Below are 20,667 nucleotides of genomic sequence, written 5' to 3'. Positions count from 1 at the left end.
TGTGAATTCTTGTGTCCAAGTTTTTGTGTGGATGTACGGTTTTATTTCTCTATGAGTAGAATTGTTGGGTCATCGGCCTAGTGATTTCTTAAGGGGTAAGGGTGCCAGGATAGATGAAAGGCAAATTCTTCTGATTTTTGAAATCTTTTCAAGTAAAAGCCCCTTACCCTAATTCCACCCTTGCCACCCATATGTGTGTTACTTCTCATGGCAGAGTGTCTGCCCGAGCTGCTGGTATCTAAGAATTGAGAACTCGGTCTCTACTTTTTTCCCCACTCATCTCCTTTATGCCAGATGATATATTATCTCCTTTATGCCAGATAATAGGTGCTCACTGACTTTGAAGCCTAAAGGTACAATCTCTGACTTCTAATTCTGCAGCAAATCTGTTCAGTGTATAAAGATCCTATCTGCTCTGTGTGCCCTGCCTTGGCTTCCTTTTAAGGGTGTCATTAAGTACTGGCCAGGTTGGTATCCACAGAAATGAGAGGACTTTGGGAACCTTTTGGAGTCAAATCATAAGAAGAGGGGTCTTAAGATTCATGTATCTTTGCTTGACTGGTCCTCAGTTTTCTTTTCTTACAGAGGAAGGCTGTGGACAGGATGGTTCCCAAGCCATCTCCTTCTCCATATACCCCTCCTCCTTTACTTCAGTGACTCACTCACAGACTCATTTCCACAGGAGTTATCATCACCCCACCTCCTTGCCACCAGTGGATAACAGGTCATATCCTTACAATATGTATCAGCCCCCCTTTTTTGTAAAGATTTTATTTTTTTATTAGAAAAAGAGCACAAGCAGGGGGAGCAGCAGAGCGGGAGGGAGAAGCAGGTTCCCCACTGAGCAGGGAGCCCGATGCAGGACTCGATCCCAGGACCCCGAGATTATATACTGAGCCACCCAGGCACCCAGCCCTTTTATGTTTAAATTAAAATTAAACTCTTCATTTTGAGATAATTATAGATTCTCCTGCAGTTGTAAGAAATAATACAGAGTGATCTGGTGTACCATTGACCCAATTTTCCCCAGTGGTAGTAGGACTTACAAAACTAAAGTACAATATCACAGCCAGGTAATTGACAGTGATACAGTCAGGGTCAACACATTTCCATCACCACAGGGATCCTTATGTTGCCTTTTTGTAGCCACATCCATTTTTCCTCCCACCTGTTTCTTAACCCCTGGCAGCCCACTAATCCCTTCTCCATTTCTGTAATTTTGTAGTTTCAAGAATGTTACATAATTGGAATTATATTTTACTCAGCATAATTCCCTAAAGATTTATCCAAGTTGTTGAGTGTATCAGTAGTTGGTTTCTTTTTATTTCTGAGTGTCATTCATTCCACAGTGTGAATGTCCCATAGTTTAACCATTCACCAGATGAAGGACATTTGGATTGTTTTCAGTTTGGGGCTGTTATGAATAAACCTGTGAGAATTCATGAACAGGTTTTTGTGTAAACATGAGTTGTCATTACTTTGTTATAAATGCCCAGGAATGTAATTACTGGGTTGTATGGTAGTTACACACTTAGTATTTTTAAGAAACTGACAAACTCTTTTCTGGAGTGCCTGTGGCATTTTACATTCCTACCAGCAATGCACGAATGATCCAGTTTCTTCACATTCTTGCCAGCATTTGATATTGTCTCTGTTTTTTATTTTAGCCATTCTGTTAAGGGTGGGTAGTTTTAATCTGCATTTCCCTAATGGTTAATGATGCTGAACATCTTTTCCTGTGCTTATTTGCCATTTGTATATGCTCTTTGGTGAAATGTCTTCTGCCCATTTCCTAATTGGATTTTTTTTAAATATTGAGAATTCTTCATATATTCTACATACTTGTCCTCCGTTACATATGTAGTTTGCAATATGTTCTATCAATCTTTAGCTTTTCTTTTTATCCACTTTGCATAGTCTTTCACAAAGCAAAAGTTTTTAATTCTGATGAAGTCAGTTTTTAAATTTTTTCTTTTAAGGATTCACGCTTTAGGTATCTGAGAACTCTGACTAGTGTAGATCCCAAAGATTTCCTCCTGTGCTTTTTTCCCTAGAAGTTTTACATTTTATATATAAGGCCATGATCCATTTTGTTTGTTTTAAACTAGGCAAAGACCAAGTTGCCAAAAAAATTTTTCTTTTCTTTTTTTAGTTTAAATTCAATTTGCCAACATAGAGTATAACATCCAGCGTGCTCATCTCATGTGCCATGATCCATTTTTAGTTAATTTTTGTATACTGTGTCAAGATTTTTATTTTTTTATTTATTTGCTTATCGGTGTCTAGTTGTTCCAGCACAGTTTCTTGAAAAGACATTGCCCTTTCCCCTATTACATTGCCTTTTTTTGTACCTTTGTTAAAGATTGGTTAGTCATATTTGTAGGAGTCTGTTTCTAGGTTGTCTGTTCTGTTCCATTGATCTGTGGGTCTGTCCCTCCATCAGTACTACAGAATCCAGATTACTGTAGCTAGTATGGTAAATCCTGAAATTGGGTAAACTGACTCTTCTCGCTTTACTCTTTTTCAGGATTGTTTTCTGCTACTCTAGATCCTTTCTCTTTCCATACAAATTTTAGAACAGTATTTTCTGTAGCTACAAAGACTCTTCCTGAGATTTTGATAAGAATGGCATTAAACCTGTGTATTACTTGGGGAGGATTGACACCTCTACTGTGTTGAATCTGCTAGTTCGTAAACATGGTAACCTTTGACTTCACACTGGCCTCTTCATTTCTTTCATGTGCATTTTGTAGTTTTCAACATAGAAGTCTTGTGCGTGTGTCCTTAGATTTACAGCTAAGTGTTTCAGGGCTTTTTGTTTGATGGTTGTTTAGCACTTATTTCTGAGGCCTGCCTCACTTGTAGGTTCCCAGTGGTACTATAGGCACTACGTAACTCTCAGTTCTGTTTCCTGTGAGTTTTCTCATTTTGTTTAGTGCAGCAATGGTTAGAAATTTGTGAAAATGAGCTCCCTGGTTCATTTGAATTAATCTTTTTCTTTTTTTCCCTCATCCTCTTAGTGGTGGCGCTTATCCCTAGGAATAGAGTGGGACCCAGCTCTCTGGGACTCACTGATTGAAGAGATCTTCATGCTCTGAAAAGCCCCCCCCCCTAAGGATGAGATTCCATTGTCTATTCCAGGAATGGTGGTTCCTTCCAAGACCAAAATAGTGTGCCATTTTTCTACTCTTGTGTTGACCTGTGGACAGCCACACACCCTTCAGATAGTGCCCCGAGATGAGTATGACAACCCTACCAACAATTCCGCTTCTTTGAGAGACGAGCACAATTACAGTTTGTCCATCCATGAGGTGAGCGGTTTCCTTTCCTCCTCCTTTTTCTGTCATTCTCATCCTCTCTGATCCACTTCCTTGCATCGCCACCCTGACTTCTGTGCTGTCTGCCCGTCCTTGTCTGGCCGTGCCCACCTCATTAGTAATTATGAGACTTGGACCAGCTTGTCCATAAGAAAATTCTATGTAAAGAGTAAATTGCCCTGCAGTAGAGAAAATCATAAATGTTCAGTGATGCTCTCTGTCTTCCTCCTATAGCTCGGCCCTCAAGAAGAAGAGAGCAGCAGTGTCTCATTCGAGAAGTCAGTGACATCCAACAGGCAGACCTGCCAGGTGTTCTTGCGACTCACCCTGCATTCTCGCGGCTGCTTCCATGCCTGCATTTCATACCAAAATCAGCCAATCAATAATGGTGAATTTGACATTATTGTCCTAAGTGGTGAGTTGAAAGAAAAGCTGTGATTTAGTTCCATTCCTAGGCCACTTATTCCTTGTGTGTCTGCACCCTTCTGACCAGCCTCACAAACATTTGCTATTTGAGCCAGAACTGGCTTTTAGAGTCCTACAGACTGAAGGTCTAGTGATAGGTCATTTCTCTTGTCCCCTGTCTCTGACTCTAAAACCTTATTCCTTGTTATACTTCAGAGAACGAGAAGAATATCGTTGAACGCAACGTGTCCACCTCAGGAGTGAGCATTTACTTTGAGGCTTATCTTTATAATGCCACCAACTGTACCAGCACACCTTGGCACCTCCCACCCATGCACATGAGCTCCTCCCAGCGCCGGCCTTCCACAGCCCTGGAGGAGGAAGATGAAGACTCACCCTCTGAGTGCCAGACCCCTGAGAAGGTGAAGAAACCCAAGAAGGTGTATTGCTACGTGTCACCAAAGGTTGGACCGCCCATTCTCTCTCTCTCTCTCTCTTTTTTTTTTTCAAATTTTATTTATTTATTAGAGTGAGAGAGAGGGTGTGAGCAGGGGGAGACACACAGGGAGAGGGAGGAGTAGGCTCCCCACTGAACAGGGAGACTGATGTGGGGCTTAATTCCAGGACCCTGGGAGCATGACCTGAGCCTTTGGCTAGAGGCTTACTGACTGAGCCACCCAGATGCCCTTGGCTCTCCCATTCTTATCTCAAAATCCTGCTGCCTGAATCTGCATATAATTGGCCATAGGTAGTAAAAGCTCAGAGTATTAGTGTGAGGGTCAGGGCAAGATCATTGACTTGTAGGCTTTCTGGAATACTGAGAGAGGCTACTTAAGATTGAGCATCAGAAGATGGTTCCCTCTTTTTTGTTGCACCTGTTTGGATTGGACTAAAAGAAAATTCTGTGTAGCAATTCCTTGTACCTTGTGCTTCAGAGCACCAGAGGCATTCTGCCCTTTGATTGCCCCTGGGAAGATTTTTCAAGGCATGGCTCTTAGAGTTTTAAAGAAAGCTACTTTTGACCGTTAAAAAATTTTCACTGGTAGAAAAATTACTGTTGGTTCCTTATGCTCTTTTGAAAGAGTTTGATCTTTCATCCTGTGCTTCATGAAACCACAATAAATGCATGTCAGTATCAGGCAAAAAGGATTGGAATAGAGAAATTTTGGCAGAGGCAAGGAGGTGAACTTCCCAAGGCCCCTGGGCTAAGAGGCACTTTGTTTTAGGAATTTTCTTTTTAATATTTGTATTTTGCTTATTCATTCAGATCACAGGAAAATAAGCTCTTCAAACATCCCATCACATCCCTTTAATCTCGTAACCAAAACAGTTGTAATTTTGTTCTACTTCAGACTTTGCTATGTGTGGTTTATCATTTAAAAATCTAGCCCTTCTGCCTACTTTGGACTAGGGGAATGGGAATGAGGGCCAAGGTGAGGTAGAGATGAAACAAGATTGACTATGAATTGATAACTGTTAAACCTGGTGTTGGGTCATTATATCGTTTTCTCTTCTTTAGCATGTGTTTGAAAATTTCTTCATGAAGAGTTTTTTAAAAATCAAGGAAAAGTATGATTTATACATTTATGTAACAGTTTTTTTAGATTTAAAGTTATTGCTTTGCCTTTTCTTTTTTTAATATAATGGTATAAAGAGACCCTTCTGTATGCTTACCTATTTTTATGAACTTTTTTCTTTGAAACCATCCCACCACCTTTGCCCTCCCATCCCCCACCTGCCCTCCTGTGGCAGATCCTTGGTACCATCCTAATAGAGATAGAGCAGTGGGTGTAGGTCATTGGTATCCTGTATCCTTTGAGGAAGTTTGAGCAGCACCCAGCTGAGCAGGAGGAGATTTTGATTGCTTCTAGGTGAAATGTTTGCTCATAAAGTGCAAACCTGATCTCAGGCATTTAAAAATGGTAGTAAGACTTGAGTGTCAAGATTATCAAATGCCTCTCTGCAAAATTGCATTGTCAGAGTAATATCTTTAAGCTATTTTAAGATAAAATAGATATTATTGATTTGATGTTAGCAATACAGAATTATCCTCTTCATCCCTAGAGGGAAAAGGTAATGAGAAATGGAGGTTAGGAACTCTGTTTTTTTCAGTACAGTACCCACATAGACCCTTTTTATTTTATCATTCACTTCCTTTTCTGTGTGTTGGTCCTCTAGCAATTCTCAGTGAAGGAATTTTACCTGAAAATCATTCCCTGGCGCCTTTATACCTTCCGAGTGTGCCCAGGAACAAAAGTAAGTTGAACCTTCCATCTGGTTTGTGCTAAGCAGACTCCAACCCTGGGATGTTTCTACCTTTTCTTTTTTCCTCAAAGGGCCGTCGGTGTTTCTGGAAGTTCTTACTGTGACAGGGTTCATTGCCAAATACGGACAGAAAGGGTCATTTTTCCCCCCACAGCATGGCATAGAGAATATAGAATTTCTAGAAGGACACATACCTACAGAAACAGGAATTAGTAGCAAGTCAGAATTTTTCCACAGTTATCTTTTGCCCCCGAGACTAAGTAAATGGAGAGAGTCTTGGCAGTTCTGGCTCCAGCTTGGTTTCCCAGTGTGCTGAAGCTTGCTCTTTTAGAATTAGCATTCTCTCTCTCTCTTTTTTTTTTTTTTTTAAGATGTTATTTATTTATTCATGAGAGACACAGAGAGAGAGGGGCAGAGACACAGACAGAAGGAGAAGCAGGCTCCATGCACGGAGCCCAACGTGGGACTCGATCCCGGGTCTCCAGGATCATGCTCTGAGCCAAAGGCAGACACTTAACTGCTGAGCCACCTAGGCGTCCCAGCATTCTCATATATTAAAAACATTTCTTCTAACTTTTCTGAGCTTTTGGAATCTCAGGGTGAGTCGCTTTCCTCCAGCCAGTCCGTCCAACCTCGTCAGGTAGTCATACGCTTGATATATCTTTACTGCCTTCAATCTTCCTATATTTTATGTTAGGAGATCTGTAATGTTGCCTGTGATCGTCGCTAAAGCCAGTCTCGGTGACTCAAATAATTTAAAATACAATTGGATTGTAGAGTACTGAAATGAAAAACAGGCGATATACTCCTAGGAGATAGTCTCTTAGAGAGAACAGGCTTAACTTGTTTATTGGTTGATACTGAAGGTTAGGGATATGGAAAGTTTTTGCTGGATTTGAGGGTTTTAAAGGTTAATGCCTTTTTTTTTTTTTCTTTGTTAGTTTTCATACCTTGGCCCTGACCCTGTTCATAAGCTCCTCACCCTGGTGGTAGATGATGGCATTCAGCCGCCTGTGGAGCTCAGCTGTAAGGAGAGGAACATTCTAGCAGCCACTTTCATCCGCTCCCTCCATAAGAATATAGGTAAGATTGAACAGGGATTCTGACAGGGAAAGCAGCGACCCTACCCACCTGGGTGTCTGAAGGTGCAGAGTGGACTACACAGATGTCTTGGAATGAGGCTGTCATCATGATGGATCTTGTTGCTCCTTAGGAGGCTCTGAGACCTTTCAGGACAAGGTGAACTTTTTCCAGCGAGAGCTTCGGCAGGTACATATGAAAAGACCACATTCCAAAGTCACCCTGAAAGTCAGCAGACACACCTTGTTGGAATCGGTGCGTAAAGGTTAATTTCTGTCATCACTTGTCAGGGTTTTGGAACTAGAAACCCCTTTGGTGTTTGGTTATGTCCTGCAGGCCATCTTTTTTATGAAACCCAAATTTCTCTTCTCTCTAAACATATCTATTAAAGACTGCTCTTCTCTGTGTTTAATTATACTAAGTTTGGGGTAAATTTGTTCAAGACCTATTATTGAAGGGAGAGACTAGTGGACACCGTGGCTTTACAATCTTTACTGAACTAGTTCCTGAACCATCTCATAGAACTTCTGTGTAGGGAAGGTAGAAGTAGTTGGTACAGAAGAACATTGTTGTTCTTGAATTCCTGAAAGAGAAGAGCTCTTGTTGGGTTAAGAGGAAATGATTTTTGTTGTCACTCTGGTCTGAGGGAAAAGGAACACCTGATGTGTGTCTGTCTCCACTGCGCAGACACTGGCATAGTTGTTGCATTCCTCAAGAATGAGAAGGTTTGGTCCCTGTCCAGAAAGTGTTTGTGATGTTTGGCTCTGGTAGGTGTGACTGGAAACCCCTTTTCTCAGCCACATTCTCTGTGTCTGAACATAGCCTTGTGGGTAAAGAGTTCCAGTGGACACTGTACTTGACTAAAAACCAGGACTCCTTGGTTCTCTTGCTGACAGCTTACTAATTTGAGTCCTTTTATTTCTTTATGCAAGAGTTTTCTCATTAATAAAATGAGCATAAAAAAAAAAAGCTTCAACTGCTCAACAAAGCAATGGTACAAAGATGAATTAGATTGTTTTTTAAAATCTTAAATTTCTTCTGGAGATATGTGCACTTTAAATATGAAATGAGATGGTTAAAGTTTATTTATGAGGACTGCATCTCCTCCAAGTACTAATTGTTAAAGGGACAGAGGCAATATTCTTGTGTTTTTCCTTTTAACACCCAAGAGTTGCCAGCCAGTCTCCTGACAGTTTCCTTCCCTTCACTGCTTTTCAGTCTCTGAAAGCCACTCGGAATTTCTCAATCTCAGATTGGAGCAAGAACTTTGAAGTGGTTTTCCAAGATGAAGAAGGTCAGTTTTTAAAGTTCATGTTCATTTTCTTTAACAATCTTCCCCACTCCTCCCCCCGCCCCATTACTTGCTCTCTGCAAATAAAAAAAAATATCCCCCTACTCCCACCTCTGCCCCTGTGCCAGTTTATTTTTCTAAAGGAAAAAGAAGTCATGAGTCAAAACAGAAAAGGTGGTATTGACAGGCAGGTGGCTTGGTGGAGCTTGTAGAGCACAGACAAAGGGACTGGGAGGGCAGGTTCTAAGAGTGGACCAGAAGGGAAAGTGACCTTTATAGAACAAAAGAAATGTCCATTTCGTGGGACATCTGAGCTCCTGTTTCCATACTAAGGGGCATTAACTTAGTGAATAGAATATCTTGAATCCTTTAATTCTACAGAATTAAAAAAAAAAAAAAGCGCCACAGTTTAGGTGGGTTGGAATGGGGAAACACTAATGTAGTGGAATGGAAGGAAGGTGGAACGTGTTGAAAGATGAATAGACAGACACAAGCAATAAAAGGTGGTAAGCTAGAGTTGCTTTTTAAAAAATATTTATTTATTTAGAGAGCGCAAGAGCGTGCACGTGTGCCAGCAGGGGGAGGGGCAGAGAGAGAGGGAGAAAATCCCAAGCAGACTCCCTGCTGAGTGCAGAGCCCATCTCAGGGCTCAATCTCATGACCCTGAGATCATGACCTGAGCCAAAATCGAGTCAACTGCTTAACCCACTGAGCAACCTAAGCGCCCCCACTTTTTATTTTTATTATACTTTTCAGCTCTAGACTGGGGAGGACCTCGCCGAGAATGGTTTGAGCTAATCTGCAAAGCACTGTTTGATACCACCAATCAGCTGTTCACTCGATTCAGTGACAACAACCAAGCATTAGTGAGTTTGTGACTTCTCCATGAGTGGGTGGAAAAATGCCAATTGTGTTATAGTGGATAGTGTAAGAAGGGTTTGAGATCATGAAAGTGTCCTAGGAATTTGACAACCTGTGTCTTGTTCTTAACTTTGATATTTACAATATGAACCCAAATTAGATTGCCTCCCTCTTTTTTGCCTTTATTATTTCATCTGTAAAGTGAGAAAATGCAGACAGATGAGTATTTGACTAAAAAGTAGTATAGTACAATGACTATTCTAATTATTGTTATAAATGATTAAGCCATTTTCTCAAAACGTACCTAAGGCATTGAATTCTGTACTAGATCTTTGAATAGGCAGAGGTATCAGGAGTAGAGAAGTAGACTTTGTTTGAAAGAAGTTCTGGTTTAGGGGAAAGGCAGCACATCATCCACTGGTTGACTTCCATACTCAGCCAGGGACCACAAACTTAATGGAAGATTCTTCCACTTACTGTAAGTCCATCTTTGCCCTCTATCATCCAGTCACTCTAAATTATTCATGGTAGCTACCAAACAACTAATACCATTTAGATGACTTTTTGATTCTAACACTGAAATTCTTGTTCCCTTGGGATGGAGTTGGTGGGGAGGGTCTTTCCAGAACTAAGCTTGAAGAAAAATGACCCAGAGCCTTTTAATCTCTTTGACAGGTACATCCCAACCCTAATCGCCCTGCTCATCTACGCTTAAAAATGTATGAGTTTGCAGGGCGGCTGGTGGGCAAGTGTCTCTATGAGTCCTCTCTAGGAGGAGCCTATAAGCAATTGGTCCGGGCTCGCTTCACCCGCTCTTTCTTGGCTCAAATCATAGGACTACGTATGCATTACAAGGTAAAGTCTTAGGTATACATTTTTTAACTAAGGCCCCTAGCCATTAATTCTGGAATCCCTCTGCTCTGAACTTATTGTTCTTAAGGTTGAAGGGGTAAGTGGTTCCAAACAGTTACAGATTTCATTTCTGGGTAAGATTAGTCATGTTCTGTTCTGTCTTTCTGTCTTCCCAGTACTTTGAAACAGATGACCCAGAATTCTACAAATCTAAAGTTTGCTTCATCCTCAATAATGACATGAGTGAGATGGAGCTGGTCTTTGCAGAAGAGAAATATAACAAATCAGGTCAACTGGATAAGGTGAGAAAGAGAACCAAAGCCTCTGGGTCCCATGGTTTCCAGCCTCCTCTAGAGTAGGGCTACCTCCTAGAGCTTTCAGCAGTGGTGGAAACGTTCTCTATCAGTGCTGTCTTTGAACACCCAAAATGTGCCAAGTTATTCACCAAGTAACTGAATTTTCCACTTTATTTTATTCTCATTAAATGTAAATAGGCTCGTGGGACTAGTGGCAACCATATCAGGACCTTGCATCCCACAGCTTGATGATCTTGGTCCATATGATGGAGCAAAAGACACATGTACTCATATATCCCACCCATTCCTACTTTCCAGTAGAAAAAGAACTGAGTAATAATCAAGTGTCACTGCACAAGCAGCTTTGGGAGGGACAGTAATGTCTTTCTCAATTTCCAGAGTCGTGATGTATGTAACTCCTATTTTAACACTGTGCCTGTATATTTTTCAGCTTCCTTACTAGAAAATTCGTGGCCAAAACATTTCTTTTTTTAATTTAATTTAACTAAAAAAAATTTTTTTAATTAGAATTGTTTTTTGGCCAAAAACATTTCTGATGCAAATTTGGTTGTTTATGTTAAGTAGTATTAGATAATAATTATGACAGTAAAGTTGCAGTAATATACAGTTGAAAGTAAAATAGCAAGGACTAAAAAATTATGATTACTGAATCTGTTGTACTGATAATCACATGGCCTCTGTGAACACATTGGGAAGATTAAGGAATATTTGTTCCCATTCTAGAATTTCTGAAATCTAAAAACACTTCTTCATTACTTGTCTGGCCTTACTCATTTTCAAATAAGTAGGCTCAGGGGTTTAAGAGAAGTCACTAGGGCCTTAATTTTGGATCATAGAGACGTTAGCATATTGCTAACAAGGATCCATGATATCTTCCAATTATATCACCATATCAGAGAAGACTCACTCTGATACCCTAGTCGCCAGTGGGATAGGCAACAGTGGTAGGATTGCTGGAGCTTAGTAACTATATAAAACTAGATGTGTTGAGAGGTTGAACATGCAGCAGAAACTCATGGCTAGCTGTGTTTACAAGACGTAAACACAGGACTGGGTAGGTGTCATCTGATAACTCCCATCCACAGCCTCCCCCATCTGTCTTTTGCCTCTTCTTTCAGGTTGTAGAACTCATGACAGGTGGAGCTCAAACCCCAGTCACCAATGCAAATAAAATTTTCTATTTAAATCTATTGGCCCAATATCGGCTGGCCAGTCAAGTGAAAGAGGAGGTGGAACACTTCCTAAAAGGTAAGAACCTGTCTACTCTTGGCCTTGAGATAAAAACCTCTGTATCCATGGTGTGGATGTGGCTTTAACTTGGCTACTTTGTTTCAGGCCTGAATGAGTTGGTTCCTGAGAACCTCTTGGCTATTTTTGATGAAAACGAGCTTGAGGTAAGTGCTTATAATTATAGACTCCCACTCTTGAGTCTGTGAATGTGCTCATAGGAACCAGGTTGTTACATCTTCTGTTGTGAGATGTGGTGGGAAAGTCCTTTATGGAAGAATTGGTTTCGCTTTTGTCACTCTTCCATGCATTGACCCTTTCTCTTGCTTTCAAAACATTAGAATATGAAAATTAGAAACCAAATAACTAATTCTTTTTGAAGAGTAATAATTAATAGTTGTTTATTCAAGTATTATTGATACTGGTTGAATAGTAAAGAACATTAGTATTGTGTACAGACCTTGTAAATCCTATGACATTTAAAGATTTAAGGGAATAGTAGAATTTATTTATTCAGGGGCTATTTATTAAGTATTTCCTGTAAGACATGGATGTTTGAAGCAGTTGGGGAGCTAGCAATGAATAGGACAGAGTCTCTGCCCTCATGGAACTACATTTCAGGGAAGGAGGCAAACCAAAAGATGTGACATATTTCAAAGTTTTGGGCTACAACACTATACAGTTAATATCTTCTTATCACAGATCCTGTAACAACCAAAAAATGGACAAAAAATGGTGAATACCATTCTATAATTATCAAAAATTGAAGTTGTGGGCAAAAAATAAAATAAGTTGGTCATTTATCTGTTGCTCACAAATGAAACATACAAGGCAATTTCCCACAGCCTTTATGAAGAGTGTGTTTTTGCAAACTCTTTCCTGTAAGGAAGAGATTCTTCTTCAAAAATGAGAAAAAAATAATTTCACATGGTCTTGTGCAATGTTTATTCATATTAACTGAATTGGCCTCGAGAACAAGAATCAAAGTTGTATGTGATTTTCATCACATTTATACTTTGAGACATGAAATTCAAACAAAATGAATGCTCCATCTCAGAGCCTACAGTTTCCTAAAGACCTCTCATCTAGTGCTGTTATTTTTTTGGGCTGAGGAATAGGTACTGGTGCATTTTTTATCAGAAAGCATAACATTTGTAACAGTTTGTAAAAGTGAGTAGGAAGGGGAGGACACAGTCTCTTAGGGTCATTCCATGCCCCATTCTTACTCATTAGCTTAAGCAGGTTCTTTTTGAAGGAGCTAAAGCTCCTCAGGCTTAATGTGGACTTTTCTTGTCTCTTGATGAGGACATACCATTCTTTATAGCTATTGAAGGAGTACTCGCAGTCTACTAAGTCACATGCAGGATCCAAACCAAATTAGGACACCAGCAAAATGTTCAGGCCTCTGATAATAATTAATGTTCTCATTTTTTGGTATACTTTTTGATTTATCTGATCAAGTAGAGGCAGGGCTGAAGGGAAGGTGGTAAAAGTTCAGTCCACAAAAGAAGGATGGATCCTGAGAAACAGGAAAGGCCATCTGACAAATTTAAAAATGGAGCTGGGGGTTTTCATCAGCGGAAGGGGCCTGCCTTCCTGGTATTCCCAGGCTGCGTTCAGGGCAGAATCAGGAAATACTTGGTTTTCTTTTTTCCTTTTTTTTTTTTTGTCTTTTGTTTCAGTTCAAAATAATCTACAACAGTAATTCTTTTTTTTTTTTTAAATACTTATTTTAGAGAAAGAGCACATGTGCATGAGCAGAGGGAGAGGCAGAGGGAGAGAAGCAGACTTCCCACTGAGCATGGAGCCTGACACGGTGCTCAGTCTCATGACCCTGAGGTCATGACCTGAACTGAAATCAAGTGTCAGACACTAAACACACTGAGCCACCCAGGTGCCCCCACCACACTGCAGTAGTTCTCAATTAGGGATACATGTCGGTAACAGGAGACTTTTTCAAAATACACAAGTTCCCAACACATTCCTGGAGATTTTGATTGAATAGGTCTAGGGTGAGGCCATGGGCATCTATTTTTTTTAAAAGCTGTGTGATTTTTTACCACACTGGTTAGAAACTGTTGGCCTATTATAATTTTCCTAAAGCAGAGTTCTGGCATTATGATCTTACCTCATGGTCTTTTTCTTGGTCCTTCCTTTATTCCATATTCTGCATGTTAACACAGGCAATTTTGACCTTATATTGAGTGTGTGTCCTCCAAGTGTCCTAGTAACACCTGAACTATCTTCTCCAGCTGCTGATGTGTGGGACTGGGGACATCAGTGTGTCTGACTTCAAAGCCCACGCAGTGGTTGTTGGCGGCTCCTGGCATTTCAGAGAAAAGGTAAGTGGGCCACACTTCTTTTCATTGGATCTGTGCCGTGTCGCAAGGAAAACCTTTCAGAAGAGAAATGCTGAGGAGTCAGAGAGGCAGATAGGTCAACTGGGGGGAAAATGGTATGCAAGGGAAAGACAGGTGGTTGTCTAAGCCAAAGGGACCCCTGGTCCCTAAGGGCTGTGGAGCCAGTTGCCATGGGAATGGTACATTGGCAAGGCAAAGAAATAGCACCAGCCAACCAGAGACTGCCCTGCTGATGATTTGATCGTATAAATTCCTGAAGAAGTTATTGACTCTCCCCATTGCTACCCATGTTTCCCACTGCAGGGCATCCTCTTCTTTTCCCATGGTCAAGTCCTAGGCTGTACCCTGAGTGTGACCCCACCTTGTGCTCTCCCTGCCAGGTCATGAGGTGGTTCTGGACTGTGGTTTCCAGCCTGACCCAGGAGGAGTTGGCTCGGCTACTCCAGTTCACAACAGGCTCCTCTCAGCTACCACCCGGAGGTTTTGCCGCCCTCTGCCCCTCATTCCAGATTATTGCCGCTCCTACCCACAGCACTCTCCCAACTGCACACACATGGTAGGTACCAGACTGTTTAGGGCACACTCTGACTGGGGAAGGTCCCCCAGCCCTGGCCAGTGTTTCTGGTGGTTGAGTGAATCACTTCTTTCCTTGCCCTTCCAGTTTTAACCAGCTGTGCCTCCCCACATATGACTCGTATGAAGAGGTGCACCGGATGCTGCAGCTGGCCATCAGTGAGGGCTGCGAGGGCTTTGGCATGCTCTGACCACTCTCCTGCCGCCCACCTGGCCCCCGTGCTTCCTGGAACACCTGGGTGCACATAACACCGTGACAACCACCGACCCTAACACACACATAACATCAGCCAGAAGCTGCTGCATGCGCCCCAGTGTCTGAAGTATTGGGTCACCTATGAGCTGGGTCGTTCCCTCGCTGCCTCTGGCACATCTCCCCCACAGGCCACTTTGGCATGGTATGGAATCTGTACTGCTCATTCATGAGGAGAGGACCACGGTGCTTCACTTCACCTGGTTTTCAGAAGATCTCAGGAGCAGGAGCTGCTTCAATAGCTAAGGGAGATTGCAAAGGGGCCCGGCTTTCTTAGAAGGCTGGGGTGGCCTTGCTCAGCTTCCTATGCTGATGCCCTTGAGAGGTCCCCTCTGCAGCCCTTGCTACTTGCCCTACAGGCACATGAGTCCTTCCTGTATGCAGGGCAATCGCCTCTTCTCACCAGGAGTCAGGAGGAGCACAGATAGGAAGTGGCCTACATGAGCAATCTTCAGTTTTGTCCTCCTGCACCATAGCAGGCTCAGGCCATGGTGCCAGACTACCTCTAATGGAGACTGATGGCACAAAAGGACCTTTTCTTGTGGTGTCAAAACTGGAAAAGGAGCGTTTTCCCTGAAGGCATTTCTGGAAATGATCATTAATCCATAAAAACTCTAAGCTTTTTTCTTGAATTTGAGCCAGTGAGAAAAACAGACCCAAGAATGTGAAAGATAACTGGACTATAGCTTCCAGTGCTGAAAATGATTTTCCTCTAGGGCAAGGAGCATGTGTAGGCATCTGGCTGGCTTGAAGACTACTGATGTTTGTTCCTGGGTTTGTTCTGTACGCTCAGGTGTGGCTGGTCCTGGCCACTTAACTCCCAACTTACGCAGTCTGCTGAGAGGTAGGGATTCTTCAGCTTTCTACAAAAGAAAATTTAATAGCAGAGGATTTGGACAGTAAGTATAGCATGCTAACAATCCCTGATTCTTTGCTTGCTATTCTCTGGCAGCAGCACTGTGGCAAGGGAAAAGGGACCAGTGGTTGAAGTGCTTAATCACAGGTCCACGGGGTCAGGGCCCTGAGAATGTATGTAGAGAAGCTGTGTCAGACAATAATACCCACCTGTCCATGACTTCCTTTACTCTGTAAGTTGCCAGCAAAGAGTCCCTGTGAAGGGAAGACAATTAGTAGGTTCACTATTGTATGGAGATTGAAGAGAACCTGCATCTGTCTTTTGGAAAATCCCACCATCCTTTTTCATTACAATTTGACTGCAGACATTTTCAAGACTCGGAATCTCATCAACTTTCCACATTTCTGTTTTTTAAGAAGGCTTTGCTGCGAGCTACCATTCTCAACGGGGCATTCAACTCTGAGAATATTACAAGCCATCTTTACTGCCAAAACCAGCAAGTCCACAGAGTCCAGAGATGAGGCAGCACTTGTGGCAATGCCTCGGCCTCCTGGAAGCATGTCTGAGCCCTCCCGTTCCCAGGGACCATGAGGAACAAGCCCTCCTGAGCTGCTCGAGTTGCTGCCTGACCTCACCCCTTTGCAGTTGTCATTTGTCCTTCTTGGCATGGGTGCTGACCTCACTCATTCTTGGGGGCCAGGATCCAGCATCAGGGCCTCAACACCTGAGCCAGGGTCCTCCATGCCACATGGTCACTGCTCTCCTCAGGGACCAGGACAAGGTGCTGCTGCTTGCCCCCGTGTTTTTCCATGGGACATCTACAGGCAAGTTTCGTCATCACCCTGGGAAACATGACAATGCCCCTCGGGCCTAGAGAGGGGTTTCCAGCTAGGGGCATGTGGGCTGGTTCTACTTTCTTTGGCAGTTGTTCCTCTTCTGGATTCTGCATTCTCCTCTCCAGCGGCCCTCCAGAGACTGATGCTGGAGCTCGATTTGATTTTCTTGGCTAGATCTGTCCTTTTCAGCTCTAGTCGGAGCACTTTTCAGAGCATCCTGGGTGCCACTGCAGCCCAGCTGTGGCAGCCTGCAGCCCCGTGGTTGGTCCTTAGCCCCAGGGTCTCTATTTAACAAAACCCTTTGGTACTGTTGTGGTTTTCTATTCCTCCACTGCACTCTGTCTCCTAAGTCTGTTCCAAAGTATCTTTGCTCTGTTTGGCCTTTTCTTTTACCTTTTTTTTCTAATCCTGCTTTGGTACTTGCCAGTATGAGGAAAAGGTACAACTCCTCAGAGAGAAGAAAGAATATCTGTTACTTCTCCGGCAGTTGTTAATTTCACGTTTCTTACTTCAGCCAGTTTAATTTTATTTATGCTCCTGTGGCCCAGGTACTTGGGGCCAGCCAAACTTTAGCCTGGCCTTTTAGTGTCTTTGAAGGAGACCAAGCACCAAGTGAACACTAAGGAGAGCATCAGCGTGTTTTCTAGAGACCAAGCCCTGCTGCAAATCCATCAGGCCAGGCAAAGGGGCCAGACAGTTGCAGTGATAGTGTAAATATTTTGTATAGTAAATAAATAAATATTGAAAAGGACTAAGGAGCAAGTGACTTCTGTAAGTGGCGATTCAGAGCTCAGACTGGAGGTGGAGGAGGAAAAGAAAGATTTAGAAATGTTTTCACATTTCCCCAGGAATTTCTTCAAGAGCCATGAGCTCAGAGTAGAAGGTACCTACAGAGCCCTGGCCTGTCCCAAGTCCTGCAGTTTCACCCTCCACTGAATGCTGTTCATGCCAGGCAGGCCCATGGTGCAGGACAAATGCTTATGCTCAGCTCATGAAGAAGAAACCAGTTTGTAAAAGCTGAGGATATCTGTTCTCATCTGTCTTTTAAATGTTCATTTGTTGTTTTACTATATAGGAAACTCAGTATAGAAAATTTAGAAATAAGAGCCCAAGAGAAATAATTCGCTTGCCATCCAGAGGTAACCACTATTAACTGATGTATATTGCCTTCTAGTTTGCGTACGATCACATTTATTTCTATACCTCCTCCTCCCAAGGGTACTGGGCATGGCAAACAAAAACACAGCTTCTCAAAAGTGTGGGTGGCAGGTGGTACCAATTCTTTTCCAACCAGAGGTAAGTTTGGCAGAGAGAGAAAACTGGATTTCTGATTTGGGGCCTACAAGGAAAAGTATCAGGGTTTTGTTAGAAAAGTAATTATGGTGTCCTTACACCTTGGTTCCCAATCTGGAAAATCAAAAAAATACCTTGGAATTGTTTTTACTCTTTTTGCCCCATCTCCCAGACCTAGTGAATTGGAATCTTAGTTTGAACACCACTCTTTTAGAGTATATTTGCTCTACTTCCACCTCCTCAAGCTCCTCAGTGATAGGAGATGTCCTTAACGAAACAAAATTCCCTCTGACTTCATATTTTTAGGTTAACAATCCTACATCTTTTACACTTGCTGCTCTTATGGCTTTGAGTGGATCCCTGTGAGCATTTGTCATTAATTGCAGTTTATCATAAAATTATTCTTAAGATTCAAGATGGTGGTAGGATTGTTCTTGAATTAACACCAACATAGATACTAACATCAGCTTCTCATGAGTTGTTACCTCTGAACCACTGCAGATAGAGCTCTCAGACCTCTGCCCAGCCAACCTTCTCATAGGAGCACAGTAGAGATTCTCTAGTGAACCAGAGGCTCCTTGCCTCTACTTGGGCTTCATATAGACCCTCAAGCATAATAGAACAGCTCTAAGTGTTCTGTAATACTTTTATTTAAAAATAAATTCCCTTTTTTCTTTGATTTTGAGATGCAATAGATTAAAAAAAAGGTCAACAAGCACGTACAACTTAATAAATAATTATAAAGGAAACACACGTGTAACTACCATCCAAGTCAAGAAATAAAACATTACAGCACCACAGCACTCCCCACCCCTCCCAAGGTAACTATTATCCTGACTTTTATGGTCGTCATTGCGCCAATTCCTTTTTCAAACAATCTGTCCTAAAAGTCACAATGGAGGAGGGGAAAGTAAGAGCCCATGTGAGCTCTTGATAAGATACTAAGCAAGGTCAATTTCTCCATAGTAATTACTACACATCACAATTAGTTTAAAGAGAATTCTGAGATCTTTGTTGCACCATGAGAATCTAGTTCAGATTCTTGATGCTGAATGTGATGAATTATATTCAAAGACAAGGTCCTTCTGCAAAGACTTCCCCAGATGTTCTAAATTGAATACAAAATCCTTTGCTTTTGTACCCCGAACAGGTTTTGGGGGCTGGTCTAACATGATGATGATTCTCTTTGGTGTTCAGCAGCAGGTTCTCAAGGGTCTTAAGCATCACCTAGGTGTAGTATTGAAAATTATTCCGCACTAAATTGTCTCAAAAGTTGTGAAACAGGCTAATATTTCTGACTTGGGTCTGTTTTACATCAAGGCCCAAACTCTTTTCACATTGCTGGTTTGTCTCAGACAGGTTAGCTTAGACTAAGGAACACACCAGGTACTGGGCCACCAGTGCTCACTGACTCTGCCTTAAGTTTGTTTGATGACACCATGTGACAGATGAACATTTTATACCTCTGTTTTATACCTGTCAGTCACTCAAGGATTTGGGATTTACAGAAGGGAAAAAGCCCTATTGTAAGAAATACAACTATTGGCAGGGGGGAGTAGTGGGGGTGCCTAGATGGCTCAGTGTGTAGAGCATGGGACTCTTGATTTCAGGGTCATGAGTTCAAGCCCCATGTTGGGCCTGGTGCCTACTTTAAAAAAAGGAAAGAAATGTAACTATTGCTAGTGGCTTTAAAGCTCTACAGAATAACAACTAATGGCTTGAGTGAGATGACTTCCAAGTTTAAATGAACCTGCATAAAGAATACAAATAACTGAGGGGGGAAAAATCTTGAAATTTTAATATCCCCACTTAGGTAGAAAGTCTGCAGGTCGCACGCAAATGAAATCATTAGAATGAGGTCAGACAAGCCACACAATACCCTGATGCTTATCTCTGGTAACTAAGTCTGCAGAAAAAGCCTCATTTAAATAAATCTTTTGTTTCTAAACTTTCCTTACATGAAACAGCACTGTTTGGTAAAGGCCAAATTCCTGGTGGTTATCTCACTAAGGAAGCAGACATTTTTGAGAATGCCAGTTAAAGGGAGACCTACCCCCTCACACAAGACTCATTCTGTTGAAACTAGCAACATAGCATCTTCCCTACGGTGAGGGTCCTGGTCCTGTCTGTGATGAAGTTACCATTTCTACAACCCCCACTTCACCTGCAGTATGGGTTTTGCACATGAAGGAATCTTTCGGAATCTTCCCATCCTCCTACAGGCCAGCAATGTTCCCTCTCTCCTCAGAACTCCCACTCAGAAGGAATTGCCAGGACATTCCTCTGTTTGCCTATTAGCAGAGTCAGGGATATCAGAGTATTTGCAAGCCAGCTCGAGAGCCTTTGATGGCTTTCATGTTCCGTTGAAAACAAAATGTTAATTATGTAAGAGGAAGATGCTGTGCATGTCATCATTTTGTGCTAGATTTCATAAGTTCTAGATCTGATCCTGCCCCAAGTTGTCATTTCATTTCCTGTAAATATACCTCTGCAACCGCCACCAAATAACCAAACACCAAAATCTGATGTTTCTGTTCCATCACTGGGTTAGTGTCCTCCCTTTTCCCTGTCCTTCTTTGCAGCTCTGCATGTTAGCACTTTTCCTCTGTACCAGGCATTGTGCACTGAGCTAGGGACACACGAGACAGAATGTGTTTCCTGCCTCTGAGCAGCTCACAGTCTTGTTTGGGGAGACAGATATATAAATAATCCAGTTTCCGTCATTTCATTCCCCCAAGGCTTGCACACCCAAACCCATCACCAGCCTTCCCTATAGTTTCTCTCATTTTAGTTTGGTTTGGGTGGGGAGAACACTTCTATACATTTGGAGATTTTCCATAGTGTAGGAATAATGGCTGCAAGTGAAATTTGTCTAGCTCCT

The 20,667-nt window shown here is 42.1% G+C and overlaps 1 protein-coding gene across 3 annotated transcripts in view; it reads left to right on the top strand.

The window, feature by feature from the left end:
* AREL1 (apoptosis resistant E3 ubiquitin protein ligase 1) overlaps positions 1 to 18,201 on the top strand; it is a 43,160-nt gene extending 24,959 nt beyond the window's left edge. For 2 of the 3 annotated variants that reach the window (XM_038545269.1, XM_038545267.1), the window contains exons 6-20: positions 3,142 to 3,311; positions 3,552 to 3,732; positions 3,939 to 4,186; positions 5,901 to 5,978; positions 6,929 to 7,070; positions 7,201 to 7,322; positions 8,286 to 8,361; positions 9,115 to 9,224; positions 9,895 to 10,074; positions 10,248 to 10,373; positions 11,507 to 11,636; positions 11,724 to 11,782; positions 13,868 to 13,957; positions 14,356 to 14,531; positions 14,637 to 18,201. In XM_038545269.1, the coding sequence (XP_038401197.1) occupies positions 3,142 to 3,311; positions 3,552 to 3,732; positions 3,939 to 4,186; positions 5,901 to 5,978; positions 6,929 to 7,070; positions 7,201 to 7,322; positions 8,286 to 8,361; positions 9,115 to 9,224; positions 9,895 to 10,074; positions 10,248 to 10,373; positions 11,507 to 11,636; positions 11,724 to 11,782; positions 13,868 to 13,957; positions 14,356 to 14,531; positions 14,637 to 14,739 (1,991 nt within the window). In that variant the 3' untranslated portion in view covers positions 14,740 to 18,201. The remainder of the gene's footprint in view (positions 1 to 3,141; positions 3,312 to 3,551; positions 3,733 to 3,938; positions 4,187 to 5,900; positions 5,979 to 6,928; positions 7,071 to 7,200; positions 7,323 to 8,285; positions 8,362 to 9,114; positions 9,225 to 9,894; positions 10,075 to 10,247; positions 10,374 to 11,506; positions 11,637 to 11,723; positions 11,783 to 13,867; positions 13,958 to 14,355; positions 14,532 to 14,636) is intronic. The other variant, XM_038545268.1, reaches the window with a different exon arrangement.
* The last annotated feature ends 2,466 nt before the right edge of the window (positions 18,202 to 20,667 follow it).

The sequence above is a fragment of the Canis lupus genome, chromosome 8 (genome assembly GCF_011100685.1).
Source record: "Canis lupus familiaris isolate Mischka breed German Shepherd chromosome 8, alternate assembly UU_Cfam_GSD_1.0, whole genome shotgun sequence".
Lineage (NCBI taxonomy): Eukaryota > Metazoa > Chordata > Mammalia > Carnivora > Canidae > Canis > Canis lupus.
This window is presented reverse-complemented; position numbering and strand designations above follow the sequence as displayed.